This window comes from Aulonocara stuartgranti, assembly GCF_965226115.1.
Source record: "Aulonocara stuartgranti genome assembly, chromosome: 11".
Lineage (NCBI taxonomy): Eukaryota > Metazoa > Chordata > Actinopteri > Cichliformes > Cichlidae > Aulonocara > Aulonocara stuartgranti.
The window spans coordinates 31,066,432-31,083,608 of record NC_138947.1 but is presented as its reverse complement, the minus strand read 5'-3'; the positions used below and the strand labels follow the sequence as shown (position 1 = coordinate 31,083,608).

At 38.6% G+C, this 17,177-nt stretch overlaps 1 protein-coding gene and 1 long non-coding RNA gene across 3 annotated transcripts; both read left to right on the top strand.

Moving 5' to 3' along the window:
- Positions 1-204: 204 nt before the first annotated feature.
- On the top strand, positions 205-5,093 carry LOC309716576 (chemerin-like receptor 1). Of its 2 annotated transcripts, none has more exons than XM_082550445.1 (2): positions 205-278; positions 3,991-5,093. In XM_082550445.1, the coding sequence occupies exon 2, from the start codon at positions 4,002-4,004 to the stop codon at positions 5,046-5,048; it is 1,047 nt and encodes a 348-aa protein (XP_082406571.1). In that variant the 5' UTR covers positions 205-278; positions 3,991-4,001; the 3' UTR covers positions 5,049-5,093. The 2 variants fall into 2 exon arrangements, with proteins under 2 accessions (XP_082406571.1, XP_082406572.1); XM_082550446.1 differs by lacking the exon at positions 205-278 and adding an exon at positions 1,046-1,074.
- Positions 5,094-10,494: 5,401 nt separating this feature from the next.
- Positions 10,495-12,089, top strand: LOC309716577. The gene is made up of 3 exons (XR_014279477.1): positions 10,495-10,696; positions 10,775-10,893; positions 11,025-12,089. It is a non-coding gene; the product is annotated as an uncharacterized lncRNA (long non-coding RNA).
- Positions 12,090-17,177: the final 5,088 nt, after the last annotated feature.

Below are 17,177 nucleotides of genomic sequence, written 5' to 3'. Positions count from 1 at the left end.
CGCACGGACGTCAGAGGAATTTTCCATAGATGCGCTATTTTCTGGAGAACTGATTAGCTAGTGGGCGGTGATTTCATAGCTATTCATCTTTTAACTTCAACATACACTGCCCCGGAGGAAGTTAGATTCCCAGCAAAAGTTACAGTGGTCAGTGGTAACGTAAGAAGTGAATGGCTTTATAAAGCTTAGCAGTGCGGGCTTCTGATCATCAAGACGGAGCACTGATTAGTTAATTAACAGTCGGAAGATGAAGACATCGGGTATCTTGGGCTGCTGAGGTAAATACATTTCAATCACTTAAGTTAAAAAAAAGCTATCGAACTGAAAGAAGGGCATATCACACAAACGCGATTTGCATGATTAACAGAAGCAATTTACTGCAAATTGTGTTAGAATTAATTCTGAAAAAGCAAAACTTATTCTGTGTCTCTTGCGTTTGTGATAGTTGCTGTTATGAGTGTTCACTTATGTTTTTATGGATGGCTCAAAGCTGTGAGCGCACAGTCGTATCTTTGGCTCTTATCCGTAGACCTTCCTCACCATGGATTTTAGATAAGACCCTACATATTTATGAAACTTAATATTACAGGTATTTCTCTGAAACAGGACAGACTATAATTGAATTTGGAGCATCAGAGGGACAGGAAGAATCCCGATACCACAACTTTGTGGATCCACAACAAGATGTGGATCAGAAGAGGCACATCATTATCATATCTTTTGGGACTGCCCTAACTTAAAAAATTACTGGCTGGGAATCCATAAAACTTTGTGTGAGGTTTTTAAGATAAAATTTGACATCAATTTTGTAAATTTGTACTTGGGCTCGGTTGCTGGCTCGGTCCGGGGAGGGGACACAAAACTCTTACAAGCGCTATTAGCAGCCAGCAAAAAATCAATAACCAGAAAGTGGTTAAATCCAACTCCGCCAACACTTGAGGATTGGTTTAATGTGGTTTTCGAAATATTTAAAATGGAAAAATTGACATTCTTTTTTAAAATTCGAAAAGACAAATTCTACAAAATATGGAATAAATGGATTAGCTTTGTGTCCCCCATCCACCCTGAATTTAGGTAAGACCAGCCCTGAATTGGTGTATCTCCCATGTATCGTACAATGTCAGGTTGACCATCAACTTCATAATATGTACCTAATGTAGTCTTTGTAAATAAGTTAAACATGCTGCAAACCACAACTTTGTATGCGTCGTGTACACGACGCATACAAAGTTGTGGTTGCTTCACAGACCGCCAATTTTCTTTTTTAGAGTGACCAGATGGTTTAGAGTCGTGCTTTTAGTCATATTTCTATGCAGCGATTATAACAAAATGAAAGCGCCTCTCCATTTTTTCCTCTCGGCAGTGTGCGCACACAGAGTGAATTTCATTGACTTTTTCAATTCTTTCGGGTTTCCACTCCCAACACTGTTTTTTTTTTTTTTTTTTGGGGGGGGGGGGGGGGGGGGGGTTCAAAATGAATATAAAATGTCAGAGACTGGGCCCTACGTAAATGCTCCGTTTGGAGCTCAAGCTCGGGACGTCTGCACCCATAAGCTGTCATAGTTGATTTGTCGGACAGTGTCGGACAAACTGCATTTAACGATGCGCAAAAACTCCAGCGTCTGTGGTAGTGATGTGCAATACCACTGATTTCCTTTACGATCTAAATTAATCTGAAGTAAAATTCAGTCTGCTATCGGCGAAACTGACCCGATACTGATACTTTGTACAAAAACGTAATGTGTTTGGAAAATCAAAATCAAAAGTATTATATTTCAAACTATACCTTCATAATAAATACAAGACATCTGAGTATTTGGTCTTATTGTTTAATTATGAGGAATATATAAAAGTAATGAACATGAAAATTCTCTATCTAAATTTAGAAAGATTCAATTAACAATCAACATCAAATGTGACTGATTAAAAATAATAGCTCTGAGAAACATTTTATAGATGCATGTTATTATCTATGTTATGCATGAAATATTTTGAGTTGTATTATTTTAAGCCAAAAATGTATTGCAAGTACGCTGTCTATATTAAAGATACCCAGTCTATATAATCCCCTTGAAATGCTCTACAATTTGAACAATGTATTTTAAAGGATGCGGGGAATTTCCCTCACTTTAACAAATAAACATAACCTAAGTGTATGTGAGTTCAAAAATTCAGCAACAATGCTACGCATCACCAACAGCTTCACACTTTCTCTCTCTGTACCTGGATAGTGCCTGCCTGCCTGCAGCACCAAACAAGTCCACAAGTGATGTTTGTGGAGCATCTGTCCCTCCCCTGATTCAGTTCAGCTTGTCATAAGTTCATCATCATATGTGTTATGATTTACTTTTGTTTGTGTTTGAAGAGGTGTATCTGAAAATTGTCCATTCAGACTCAATGTCCCCAGTCTCCTCTGTAATGCTCTTACAGCTCTGCCAGAAGTGGGAGTTGAAAGCTCGCAGACCGGGGTCTCTGTCATCATTCCCAATGCATTCTCACTCTATTTTCAGGGATGCTAGGTCTTTCCAGCATCCTCCCCAGCCACTTGATTTAACTCACCACCAGGTGGTTATCAGTTGACAGCTCAGCACCTCCACACCTGAGTGTCCAGAACATACGGCTGCAAATCTGATGACACGATTACAAAGTCAATCATCGACCTGTGGCCTAGAGTGTCCTGGTGCCATGTTCACTTATGGACACCCTTATGTTCGAACATGGTGTTTGTTATGGGTAACCTGTGGTTTGCACAGAAGTCCAGTAACAGAACACCACACAAGTTAAATTCTTGCAAGCCGTTCCTCCCAATCGCACCCCGTCATGGGACTCCAAGAAGGCCAGGTCATTTGGGCTATAAGCGCAGACAACAATCAGGATCCATTCCCAGACCTGAAGGTGCAGTGTACAAACCCTCTCTTCCACTTGGAAAAACCCCAATGTATGGCAGCAAGCCGAGCAGATACTAGGATAACCACCCCAGTCTGTCGCCTCTCGTTAAGGGCAACTCCAGACTGAGACAGAGTCCAGCCCCTCTCTAGGAGACTGGTTCCAGAGCCCAAGCCGTGCATTGAAGTGGGCCTGACTATAGAGCCGGTACCTCTCAACTTCGCACACCAACTCAGTGGGATTAAGGCTCCTTCCCCACCAGAGAGTTGACACTCCATGTCCCAATTGTTAGTCTTGGTAGCTGGGGTTCAGTCCACCAGGGTGTACACCTCTGGCCACTGTCGAGCACACTCTGCACCTGACCCTTAGAAAGACATCTATTTGATGAAATGTATTCCCTTATGAACTGTAATCCATTATCGTAAATTTAAATGTTACTAGGAAACGATCTGACAAAAGGAGGGTTTAAAGAAGTTACAGTTACAGTTAAATGTTAAGTTTCTATGTCATATGTCAGAAAAGGATCCAGAGTGATGTTAAAGCGGTGGGTGAGTTCTTTTACATTTTGAGAGAAACCAATTGGGTCTAATAATAGATTAAATGCCAGGCTGAAGCTGTCATTTTCAATACATGAATGAATAAAGCACATGAAGTTGACAGCATAAAATAAGGCATTATCTAAAAGGTTTTCATCGAATGGTTTACACAGATAAACTACAGAATAGCACCACTAGGTGTTGTATTAGGAAGTGATACTGTGCTGCAGAGAGAGACAAAAGATGAGAGAGTACATTAGATAACTTAACTGATTTTAATTGTTTACATCAACTCATGAATTGAAATCATCGCTGCTCTTCTTGAGGTTCTTTTGGGCTAATCAGTATTGTAATCTACATCCACTTTAGTACCTCAATCTAAACACTCAACATTATTTGTGTTGTTTTAGCAAAATATGTTTTAAGTGCTCATATCAACAGGATTCCTTTTCTTTGTAATTTGCATTTGACATAAAGTTGTGATGTAAGAGTAATTAGATTGAGTATAAAAACTAAAACTGACTTTAACATACATTAATACTGTTCTTTCTTTATGTTAATACCGCAGGTCTCAAGAAAATGATGGAGGTGACCAACAGTAACTCAACCAGCAACTCTTGCATTCACATCAGTACAACTACTCCTGAGATTCGAAAGTCTCTCATCACTGTGTCTATCATTTTTCACTTCCTGATATTTCTCCTTGGTGTGCTCGGGAATGGACTGGTTATCTGGGTGACTGGGCTAAAGATGAAGAAAACAGTAAACACAGTTTGGTACCTCAACCTTGCTGTGGCCGACTTCATCTTTGTAGCATTTCTACCCCTCAATGTAATAAACCTTGCTTTAGACTTCCACTGGCCTTTTGGCAACTTCATGTGCAAGCTCAACACCATGGTACTTATTCTGAACATGTTTGCCAGTGTCTACATTCTGGTGGTGATTAGTGCAGACAGATGTGTGTCTGTGGTGTGGCCTGTCTGGGCTCAGAACAACCGAAATGTACGTAAGGCCTTGTTTGTGACTCTGGGTGTTTGGGGGGTGGCTTTGATGATCGGCTTTCCATATTCCATCATCATGGACACAGAGCAAGCGTGTGAGAATGAAAACAAAACTCTCTGCTTAAACAGCTACGCTATTTCTGATGACTATAATGCAGAATCTCCCAACATACTGCGACAATTTCGTTATCCACCGATTATCATCGCCCGCTTCCTTGTGCTTTTTGCAGTCCCATTCTCTATCATTGTCTCCTGTAATGCTGTAATAATCCATCATCTCAGAAGAAACCACACACTGGCAAGGAAATCAGGTCGCCCCTTTAAGATCATTGTTGCCATTATCATCACATTTTTTCTGTGCTGGTCTCCCATTTATATTATGGATCTAATTGTGCTGGCGAAAGAAATGGACACTTCAAGTGGTGTCATTGGGATCCCTTTGGCCACCAATTTGGCCTTTCTCAACAGCTGCCTAAATCCACTGCTGTATGTGTTTGTGGGCAAAGATTTTAAGAAAGAAGTCTGCAAATCCATTCTAGCTGCAATGGAGACTGCCTTCCAGGAAGAGGAGAAACGCTCTCAGAGTTATACTAAGTCAGTTAGCACAAATACAACTCAGCTTTGAAAACTGATGTGTAAGGCTGTTAATGACACAAAGAACCATAAGGAAACAATATTACTTCAGAGAAAATCTTTCTAGACCTGTGTTGTTTGAAATATGTGAAAAGGTTTAATAAATATTTATGCCCATTTCACTGATCTTACAATGTTAATTTAATGGAAATGGCTAATGTCATTTGTTTCTTAAGTCATACATTAAGTTTGCATTAAGTTTGTACCATTACAGAGCTGAAAGTGATTGTAAAAGGCCTGGAAAAAAAGAGCGAGTCAGTAATTTCAAAATAAGTATTACATATGTTTCTGTTTCCTGTTCATTTTACTGGTTCTTTTAACCTTTAACAAGTATGATTTGGTTAAGTGGAAAGTGACACTTTAAACACTATCAGTGAGTATAACGTATTTGGTCTGTATGTACATTTACAACAACACCATGTGAATAATTCGATTTTATGGTAATTATTTAGCATAACAGCTTATCTCCTATTAATGTACTGTATAAGATAAATGATATGATGTTACGTTTAACAAAACTGCAGCTTTGTATAATTATTTAGTCTTTAGTTTTATATAGGCATATTCTTATATACAAGTTAAATCAAATGCCATGTCTTCAGTTCCTCTCCTCACATGAATCTCTTCTTATATTTACATTTATTATAAAATATTTACTATTATATAGGACAGGGAGGTTGAACCAAAGTTTCTGGGTTCCAAGATTAACACTATGGCTGTGCTGTTGGGTACAATGAGACTAATACAGTCTGAGGAATTCAAGGAATTTTTTGTCTAAAGATAAACATTTAGTGTCCTAGTTACCATGGTGCTGGCTTAGAGTTTAGTCCTCTTTCTTTAGGTGTCTTTTGGCAACAAAAAGAGCATGTGTTTCCCTCATCTCAGAGTTAATGTTTTTACATTGTAGCCAAGGTTCTTGTGGCATGGCAGTTATGTTTGAAAGAGACATCACCACCAGCATATGGCTCCCATGTACACTCAGCAATGTGCCCATTACCACAAGAAGTACTTACAAATATATACACATCCAAAGTATTGGAGCAAGACACTATAAGGGCCAGATACTGAGATCACCTGACACTGGGTTGAAAGCTGCCAAGCTGACATACCAAGATACTTAGGTACCATTAAGGAAATTACATCATTCTGAGCCATCCAAGCCATAGGTGGTCTTGGAGTCATCGTCTTTTCTGCACTTCTTGAGATCAGCATGTATTCAATAAAATGACCCACGGAAACCACTTTCATGCAGCAGAACCTGATAAAAGAGGATGGGTTAGTCCAAGGGGTCGCTGTGCTCATCTCTAAGAAGGATGTGAAGCACCATAAAACCCAGACCCCTTTATTCTTAATTTAATTTGTAACTTAAATTATCTAAAAACTTGATTGATTACCAGTACTTGCACTATAATAACAAAGCATCAATTCAAATTTTTAAAGGAAAGAAAAAACATAGTATATGTCAGTAACTTGAAGTACTTATTAACTTTAGCATATTTTAGAGCATAGGTGTCAAACTCTGGCCCACGGGCCAAATTTGGCCCGCAGCCTAATTACATTTGGCCCGCGAAGCCATACCAAATTACTATTAGAGCTGGCCTACTGGTATTATACAGCTAATATATATATTGTTTAGTATTAAGCTTTGCTTGTTCCATATTCAGTTTTCCAGCAAAACTTATTTGAGTCCATAAGAAAAGATTCATTCTTATATCTGGAGGAAGATTTGTTTTTCAATAAATATTAACGTTAGCCCGCGACTTTGTTCCAGTTTTGAATTTTGGCCCACTGTGTATTTGAGTTTGACACTCCTGTTTTAGAGGAATGGAAAATGTGTCATCATGTTACATACAGTTATTTTTTAGTGGATGTGATAATGATTGGTAATTTTGTTGCCCCATATTTGTCATGGTCAATGTCTATGTGTTTTGGGGTTTTATTAATATTCTTTGATTTGGTGTCATTCATTGTTTTGGTTCTCTTAGTTGTTTTCTGCTTATGTTATATTTACAGTTTCTATCTTTAGTTTTCTGTCACTGTGCCTTCCCTGTGTTCCAGGTTTCTTGTTTAGTTACTTTAGTCTCCATGATCCGTGTTCCCTTTCTGTCTCCCCAGTCACTCATGTCCCCTTGTCTGTTTCTTTCCTGGTCACAGTCTAAAGCCTGTGTGTCTTTGTTTTTGTCCTCGTGTTTGTTGTGCTTCCTGTTTTGTGTTGACACTCTCTCATCATGTGTTCATTGTGTTCAATTTTGCTTCCACTGCCCTGTTATGTTCAGTTCCTCCTGTGTTCCCCAGCTGCCTCATCTTCCCTGATTATCCTGCTGTGGATTTACAGTGTAAGTTTCCCTTTGTGTCTCACCTTCATGTTCCATGTACTTAGTGTTTAGTTGTTTCCCAGTTTTGGTTTTGTTAGTTTATTCTTTGTCTCCCTTTTCTTTGAGTTTGTATTTTATGCAGCCAAAAATAAAAGGCTTGTTTTTTGTTCTACTCCGTCTCCTTAGTCTGCATTTGGGTCCACTCTCTCCTTTCTATGCGGTCTGCCAGTGCAGACCTGACAATATTTGGTCAATTCTTTTGTTGGAGCAATTGAAATTATGATTATATAGCACAAATTTAACAGGAAACACACAGTCACAGTAAAGAAACAGAGTCATTTGTCTTCAACTGTCCCATGTCACCTTTTCTTTATGTCTGATGTCCCTAAAAACTGCAGTCTCCAATCTGTAACAAACCTAGCTAATGGTGAAGCTTATTGATTTTGAGTCTGTGGTTTATGAAATACCTGCATGAACCACAGGAGTTCCTATTACAGACTTTCCAAAAAGTCATTCACAGAATCTCTTAACCTGATAAGAGGAAGCCATGTTTTATTAGATGTTCCGTTCCATTACGTTCCAGTTGTTGGTTTTCTTGAGAACTAATAATCACGTTTATATTGACTGTCATAAAATGAAGTAAAATGTCATGTCTCATTAGGTTTTAGAGAGAACGTGTCCATCCACCATGTATGCCCTATGAAATTCCGAGTTAACTTCTAAATGTTTACCAAAAACTATAAAAAACTATATTGTGAAAAGGAGACAAATTTGCTTGCTTACGTTAGTATTTTGTTTAATTGAAACTGTAATTATTATCGTTTTTGATTTTGTTCTGTGCCCCGTCTTAATCATCACCACACATTTAAGACGTTTTTTCCTGTTCTTGATGTTGAGTTTATCCAGCATTCAGTATAATCATTTATGTTCGAAGTTATTTGGCATATTTCTGTTTTTATCATTATTATTTTTATTATTATTAAAAGTTACTGGAAAAGAAACTGCCATGGCTCCATCATTATAAGACCACATGAACCTATGTCCAGCAGTTTTTACTGGTATTTGCAGATTGTTTTCTTCTGGCTTAAGCCATGCAGGCGTGCAAATTACTGTTGCCAAACCTTTGCTCAAAGGTAGCTGAGCTGGCTGATTGTTGGGGATCGAGATCACAACTAAAGGTGACTGTTGTTGTGATCTGGTGCTATATTGAAAAAATGAATTCAATAGAATTGAATTGAAACTATGTTAAAAAATAATATAATTCTAAGAAAAACATTATAATAATATGATTTTAATATAAACTGGAGAGACAGTATAGCTAGAAAGAAAGATTGAACAAATAACTGATCAATTTCATCTGATGTAAGCAATTGAAGGACCTAGAGGAATTATTACTTTGGCAAGTACACACTTTGGATTTGTGTTTAGTAACTGGGAGAATTTAAAGTATTTAAACCTGATTGCTGGATTGTCTGATCATAACCTGATACTGAAAATTAGAAGAATTATCTGGAATCCCCCAAATGGAGTAAGAATGCTTCCAAAATGCCATTTAGAAAATTACTTAGGATAATGTGTTACTAGTTGATTTGGATGAATGCAGCCCACATTTTTCCAGACCACAAGAGAATACTACTGATATTTTTTCTATAACGTTTGAATTAGAAATGTATTCCTTTGTTAAATGACAATTTATTGGAATTGATGAAAGAACTGATAAAGGATTGAAACTGATGAAAAATCGAGATAATACACCAGATAATAATTTCTAATTATCCAATAACATAACACGCACTAATAGTACTGACCAGCAGAGGGAGCTGTTTATATGCTAAACATTCCACAAATAACAGACCTCAGTCCTGTCAAGTAAAAATCAGCCCAGAATTGCAACTTCTAAACTTCACCTAAGCAGTAAATCAAGAGTTTATATACACGCGTAATTGTGACAGTTTTGTTCTTACTTCAAACTTATGTAATTTAATGATTCAGTGAAGCCAAATCATTCTGAATCATCAACATTTTGCAATCTGTTATTGTTATTATTATTAATATATTATTTCCCCGGAGACACTCAATGTGCCTCAAGTAAGAAGAGGTACAGTGAGATTTTTGCTTATCTTTCTATAAATATGAAAGGTTCTAACTCCATTGGTCACATATATATTGGTATACTTCTGCATCTCGAAACAATACAATATCCAGCATGGCTTTCAAAGTTGCTTAAAAATATACTGTATAACAGCAGTGGCAGCAGTAAAGTATTGACAGAACATTTGTCAATGTTAAGGTGACCTGTACTATTGTGCACCCTTCTCCCACTGGTCTGTGGGTGCTTTCCAATTATCCATTTTGCTGAGTAAGGTCCCTAACTTAGAGCTGGAAGTATCTGTGTGGCAGCCATTATAAGAGCTGTTCCAATTTTCCAAATACTAAGTAAAGAAGTAGCCAACAACTATTCATGCAAACAATTAAGATGAGAAACAAAGTTGAGCAGATCATATAAATGTTTATTGTAGCTGTATTTTCCATTCCACGCCATAACCTCCTGATATATTTATAGCTTTTATAAATTTAACAAATGCAGTTTGTTAAATTCACCACACTGCTGGAATAAAATCTGCTTCTTGTTGAATTGCTTCCCTTGATAACGAACGGAGAATGCTATATCAGCTAAAGATTATGATCAATTCAATTCAATTCAATTTTATTTATATAGCGCCAAATCACAACATAAGTCGCCTCAAGGCGCTCAGTGTTCATTAGTAAAGTCCTTTGTTGTACTGCAGTATTTAGGATTAATTTTTAAAATGAGTACAGGACAGCTAGGATAAGTGATGGTTGGAGTGAATTTTATTGCTGTCATTGAAATCTTTAAGGTCAAATCCTTAACAACAGGAGGAAAGGAATTACACAGGACCCCAGCAGTAAAATATTTTTTTTTAAATCTATTAACTTTATATGATATTTATATTAATTTGATCTTTTTTTCTTATTTTTACATTATGCTCTAAAGTAGTGATGTGACGTTCTGTATCGAGGCTGTATGTCTGTGAAGGTTCTATCGAGGCTTCAAAGCTTGTGTCGAGTAATGGAGGAGGCGTTTCCGCGATGCGTATTTATGGGAGGAGCTGAAAATGATGACGTCCGAAGCCTCGCTGCCCGGCTGTACCACGTGACTGGTTCATGAAGTGGTTCGGACTTTGCCGCGAGCTATGACAGCGATATATAAACCCCTCAGACTCAGAAGAGAATGGAGCCAGCTAAGAAGAGGAGGATGTCCTCCCCTGTGTGGGAACATTTTGATCTTATTCCTCCCAACAAGGTATTTCTACAGAAGATGTATTTTCATAATACTGATGGTGCAATACAATTTATGTTAAGCGGCTTTACTTTTGTACAGGGTGAAGTGTTTGCTATGTGCCAGGGAGCTGGGATATAACAACTACACCTCATCCATGCTTAGGCACTATAGAGCTTTGCATGAGAATAAGGGGAACACCGATTGTGGCGTAAGATCAGGTGAGCCATGAAATGCCATGATAATATAGCATGCAGTAATGTTACTAAATGATATAACAATATTATACAACTGTAATAAGTTACGTGTGTGATATTTATATTTGTGCTTTGTTTTTGTTGTCTTTCCTCAGGAGAACAATCTCAAATAGATGAAGACCTGGTTAGCATGGTGATTGAGGACTCCCAGCCATTTAGCATTGTGGAGGACAAAGGATTCAAAAGATTTGTTAAATCATTAAAGCCTACCTATGTTCACCCCACTAAAAAGGTCATAAAAGCAGTGAAAATTTAGTTTTTACAGAATAAAATGTGGGCAGGACTGAGGCTCAAAGCCTCAGTGTGTAGCTGTCCATACCTCAACGTTACAAAAGCACAACCACTGTCCACACCCCAACCACACCTCACCTCACAGTAAATGATCATTCCCATTTTAAGCATTTCCAAATGATCATTTTCCATACTGCCAGTATAAATATACACAGTATACTGCCATCACTACAATATACATGTTTTACACACTCCTTTTGTTGTTGACATTTACAGGCTGTGTGCAAAAGGCCACACTCTTCAAAGTCATGCCAACTAATATTTTTACGTCCAGTGGATGTCCTACTAGAGCAAATGAAGCTTCAAGATGCTTTGCGCTGGGGTGAACCAATTGGATGAAAAGCTACAGTGCTTCATGAAGCTTCATCTGCCCATCACTACCTGTAATGCATGACAGCACTAAGCTATAGTTAAAATGGTGGCATAGACTCTGTTTTGCATTGTTTGGTATTTTATATGGGTATATGTTATACTATATTTCTGTTCTTTCTGAGTTACCTGGCCTCCGCTCCAGTCCTTCCTGGTTTGGCTGAAACAGGAGGCTGAGGGTGGAGCTGGTTTAAATGCAGAAGCCAATCAAATGGACTGGACCATCTATTGTGATCATGTAGGGGGAATGGGGTTCTTCTTGAATGATGGTTAGCTGTTATCTCTCTAGTTTTCACCTTTGGTGTATATAATGGTTTATTCATTTGCTATATAACTGGAGCTGTTTCTCATTTGGGAGGTCAGTTTGTTGAGTTATGGTTTGTTAAGTAACTTTTGAGTAGTTTTGTCAAGTTAACTTCTTTTATGGGCCCACTTGGTTCTTAAAAAAAGGTTATTTTTTGTCATTTTGAATTTTTATAATCATCTTGTCCTTTTTGGTATTTAATAAAACCCATTTTTTTAAAGTTTACATTTGTACCTGTGTGTTCCTGGCTGCTTGGTTTATGGTACACGGAAAGAATCAAGATGAGACACAAAAAGCATAGAATGCATGAACAAGAGGGACCTGTAGTACCGGTTAGCAGACAAACCGGTGGAGAGCAAATGAAGCCGCTGGCCTTAAATACTGCTGGCTGGTAATCCCTGGATTGCCGTCAGTTGAGCCTACCAGCTGCGTTGATGAGAGCCTTGCCCAAAAGGTGGGACTGTGAGTGAAAACAAGGGAAAAAGCAGCCACTTACCCAGCCTATGACAACTGAAGCCTTTCATTGAACTACCAAATAAACAAAATGGTACTCTCTCTCATGGCAGCACTGCTATAATTTTGTTCATATTTAATAAAATAAACATGTAGACATAAGTGGATACATTGGTTTTGACTGCTAGTGAAAATTGTTTTCTTTACAAATAACTCTCTCACTGAACTAACACAGCCAGTCTCTCAACATGCTTGCACTCTCTGCTCATATTGCCTTCATATTAAATACATTTTTGCTTTTTAAAGAATTTATTTTAAGATAACAAACACTCCCTGGATACTCAGCTCAATGACTCAGCTTCACCAACAGTAAAGACAGCTGGAGGAAAAAGAAAACACCAGAAATGGAAAAGTAATATGATAAGTGTGTGTTCATTTCCCATCAAATTCCAGTTTCTCCAATTCATCTGCTGCAAGCTTTGAGTCTTCAGTGAATGACAGGAAAAAGAGCAAGAAGTGCCACCGTTTGGCAAATGAAGTATGCTATCTAGAACAGTTTTGTTTTGTTTTTTTTACTCAAAAAGAACATTTCAGACTAATTTGGTGATGCATATTATACAAATGCATGTTACAATGAGGTCTGTCTTGTATGACCACTCTTTTGGCTAATTTAACATTTCCAGGCATTAGGAGTGTAAATGTTAGAATCAATTCAACACATTTGTACTTGTCCATGCCACTGCATGTGTTGTGATTGTATTTCTCTCTCTGATGTCCTTGTTTAGAAGCACTGATCTTCAGTCTTTGCTGAAACATTGTACTACATGCAGTTAGGCTCCTTCGCATGCTTGCTGGTTCACCTTGTACTTGAAAGAATACTTACCCGTTGTCTTTGTTTGTGCAGATTCTCTTTGGAATGACTTTCCCTGGAGAGGGATAACTCACTGCCTGTTAGCTTATCAATGTTCATGAGCGAGGTTTTGTGGAGTCATTTGGACCTGTGGGGTTACATTTTAAGCATGTGCATGATTTCTTATCTCTCTCTATGCCATCAGCAGCCCCGAGTCTAAGCTGGGCTCTTGCACTTGCAATTTCAACCTTCTGCAGGTATTCTGTTCTGTCAGCCATCAGCAGCCCCACACCATTGAAGCTCTTATTTCCTTTCTGCATCTTTCAGCCTCCACAGCTCTCTGCTCCCTTGGCCATCTGCAGCGCTGTGCCTTAACCCAAGCTCTACTTCTCTCCTGGCCTTGACATCTTCTGATCGAATGGCACTGGAAGGTGGCCACCAGGCCCAACATTCATGCTGATGCTCCAGACAGTCTGTTACTCAATCCAGCAGACTCGCCTTTAGTCTTGTTCGAGATCCTTTCAGACCTTCCCAGTTTCTCACTCTTCTCTGTGCTTATGCTTGCTATGCCTCTCAGTGCTATGCATTACTCCTAACGTGCAGGCCAGAACTGCCGAGCTTTCTTTCTTTCTTCGGCGCCCTGCTCTAATCCCTTTCACAGCTGAGGTTGCATTCCATCGAGAGGGGCTATCGGAGTCTAACCGCCAAACACCTCTAATTTCTGTTAATCAATAAACCATGTTCATTCTTTCTAGATCTCTCCTTATTGAAATGCTAGTTTTCCATTTAGCTAACTATTACCTTCAGGTGTGTTTAGGCTGTGACTAAGTTATTGTCATTAAACATATTAAACAGTGCAACTATGGTCATTTCATCTACGTCAGCTATTCTGTGATTGTTGAAGGGCTGATCAAGTCATTAGTGTGGAGGGAAAAGAGAAACTGACTCAGGACACAGCCCCGAGGTTCTCTGGTATTGGAGATGGCATGCCATAACATCCTGGGTCTTTCACTTTGGACAGGAGGAAACTGCTAAGGGTTTAGCTTTGGTCTGACATAGGAAACTGTCCATCCATGCATTCATTTTCTTCATCCACTAAATACTATGACATTAAAGTTGAATTAAGATTAAAAATAAGGTTAAAACTAACCCAGCAGTTTTAAGATGCATGTATATAATCTAGTCTTTACATTGCAGTAGGCAGACAAACTTCTTTAAATTTACTAATGATTTAGTAAAATCTAAACGGATGTGAATTTAGTTCAGGGACATCAAAATAAAGCTCACAAGTAAGCTTTAGATGGCAGAGAAATATCTTTGGTCAGTTAAAATCTGATGTGGATGCTCTTCATAGCAGAAACATCCGGAACAGATGGAACAAGCTAAATGGTATGTTCTACTCTATGCTATTATGTCTTATTGGTTGTGGGTTTCCTCAAATTGATTTTGTAACTTTACACTGGTCAAAAACCAAAGCGAGACAGCTAACTGTCAAAGTTATATGAGCAAGATTGCAAAACAGGATGTTAGCAGCCCCACACTGGTCCCCTCTCTTCTGCTTGTAGTAAAAATTCTGTTTTTTTATTTATTTATTTATTTTTTTAATTTTAGCTTGTGATGGGTACATTGACTCTTATTTTGTTCTCTTATTTCACCTTTCCTTTTGTTCTTTGTTTTTATGCAGTTTAGCTTGACTTATATTAATCTTTCATACTTTGTTCCAGGATTCTTCAAAAGTGGCTTCATCCACACCAACAACAGAGCTTTACTAAAGTTGTGTAATCTTTCTTTGATAATTTCCTGTTTTGATCTTGGAGAATTGTGAAATCATGCTGACATAACTCTGGTCGAAATAATAACATAGGCTTATTTATTAAGATTATATAAGTTAAACCACTGTGTTTAACAGAAAGTGTTGTTTTTGTGTGAGCTCGGGAGGGAAGTGTGGCAGTCCGTGAGCAGGAAGTCCATGGGGATAGCGAATGGGCCAGATGATGCACCGAGCGATCTAGTTGAGCCGGAGGACAGGCAGGTGGCAGACGCCGAACGCCGGGTCGAAACCTGGACACAAGTAGACGGATTAAACACAGTTCCAACCAGAAGTGAATGCACGCTTTCGTGGAAGTCTAGTTACCACTGTGAGGTGATTAACGGACTGGCGTGGAGCATCCGTCAGCGCCGGGTTAAGTAGCTCTTCATGTAATCACCGCGATGGAGAGCAGGTGTGCCGGTGATGGCCCAGCCCGGGGGTGTGGCTACCCGAGCATCACGCATTCCACAGACACAGGACCACGGACCATGACACTACCTGTGAGAAGCTGGGGACACATCAGCTCAAAATCCACAGTGCAGCTGCTCATGGCGTCCCCATGGCGTCCCCAAGCCTCAGGCCTGGCCATTGATTTCTGGAATATGTTGTCACTGGCATTATTACAATTAAGTAGGGTGGCCCAATTGATAGGATAGTGACTTAAAGTAATTCACAGTAAGGTTCCTGGCATATTTGTAGCTTCTATAAACCGTTTGGTCAATGTTTCGTTTTTAAGACTGTGACTGATTTCGTCCATCTATCTGCAACGTCAAAAACAAAACACCAAAATCAAGCTTATGGTTAAGTTCAATAAAGAGAAATTCTATTCACCTGTCTTGCTGTATGCCTGCTTGTCTATTCTTTACATTATTTCCACTTTCTCACATGGTAAAACTCAGAGCTGACATCATTGCTCAAGTCAAACGATTTTATGCTTGCCTTTTGTGAATCGATCAGCTTACATTCTGCATGTCTTAAATCTCAGTGCTTTTCTGTCAAAAAATCTTTTCATTATTGATTATTTAATTTGATTATTTTAGTATTTCATTATAAAATTTTAGTTTCGATAATACTCTTTGTCCTAGTGGATTAAAAAAGGGATCTTGTTACTTTTCAGTCAAATAAGCTTGTTCAACAACTTCAGTCTTAAAATTCACCCGCTCATCTTAGGGATTTATTCAAAATTGAAGGTACACTGAACCAGCATGGCTACCACAGCATTCTGCAATGACACCTGGTTTGCATTTAGTTGGACTATCATTTATTTTTCAACAAGGCAATGACCTTAAGACAATGGCCCCAATCAGAGTGCAGTGCTGTCAACAAAGCAACGGGTGGCTACTTTCAGGAATCTAAAAAATACGACATATTTAGTTATTTATCCATTTTGTGTTTGCTACATAATTCCATATATCTTGCATCATGTAATTGATGTCCCCACTATGTATCTACAATGTAGAAAGTACGAAAAATAAAGAAAAACTTTTAAATGAGAAGGTGTGATCAAACCTTTCACTGATAGTGTGCATGCACATCTGAAAGAAGAGCTTTGAAAAACAGACATTACAAAATGATTTAATTTTGTTGTTTCTTTATGTCATTCTTAAGACAGTGATGGAGACGACCAATGACTCGTTTGATCTAATCGGTACAACTGCAACTGCAACTGCACCTGATATTGGCAATGATATTGGGCTGATAGACAGTTTGGTACCTCAACCTTGCTGTGGCTGACTTCGTCTTTGTATCATTTCTTCCCCTGAGTGTGACATACGTAGCTTCAGGTTTCCTCTGGCCTTTTAGCAACTTCATGTAAAAGCTGAACACCACCATCAGCTTTCTGAACATATTTGCCAGTGTCTACGTTCTGGTGGTGATCAGTATGGACTGATCATCAGTATGGACTGATGATCCATACTGTGTTTGTGATGTGGCTCAGAACCACCAAAATGTACACAAAGCATCCTGTGTGAGTCTGTGTGTGTCCCTGATTCGTGCCACCACATCATGATTAAAGATATATGAGTCAGCGTCGGCGATGACCCTAAACCCTAACCATTACCTTTATTTTTTGGAGAAAATGTCATTTTTGATGCATGTTAGTAGGAATCGTTACATTCTTTGCTGACAACGCAACAATTTAGAAAAAGCAAAACTTCGCGTAGGGTTAG

What these genes read in the sequence shown, in the direction of transcription:
- LOC309716576 (XM_082550445.1), top strand. Translation starts at nt 4,002, where the DNA reads ATGATGGAGGTGACCAACAGTAACTCAACCAGCAACTCTTGCATTCAC.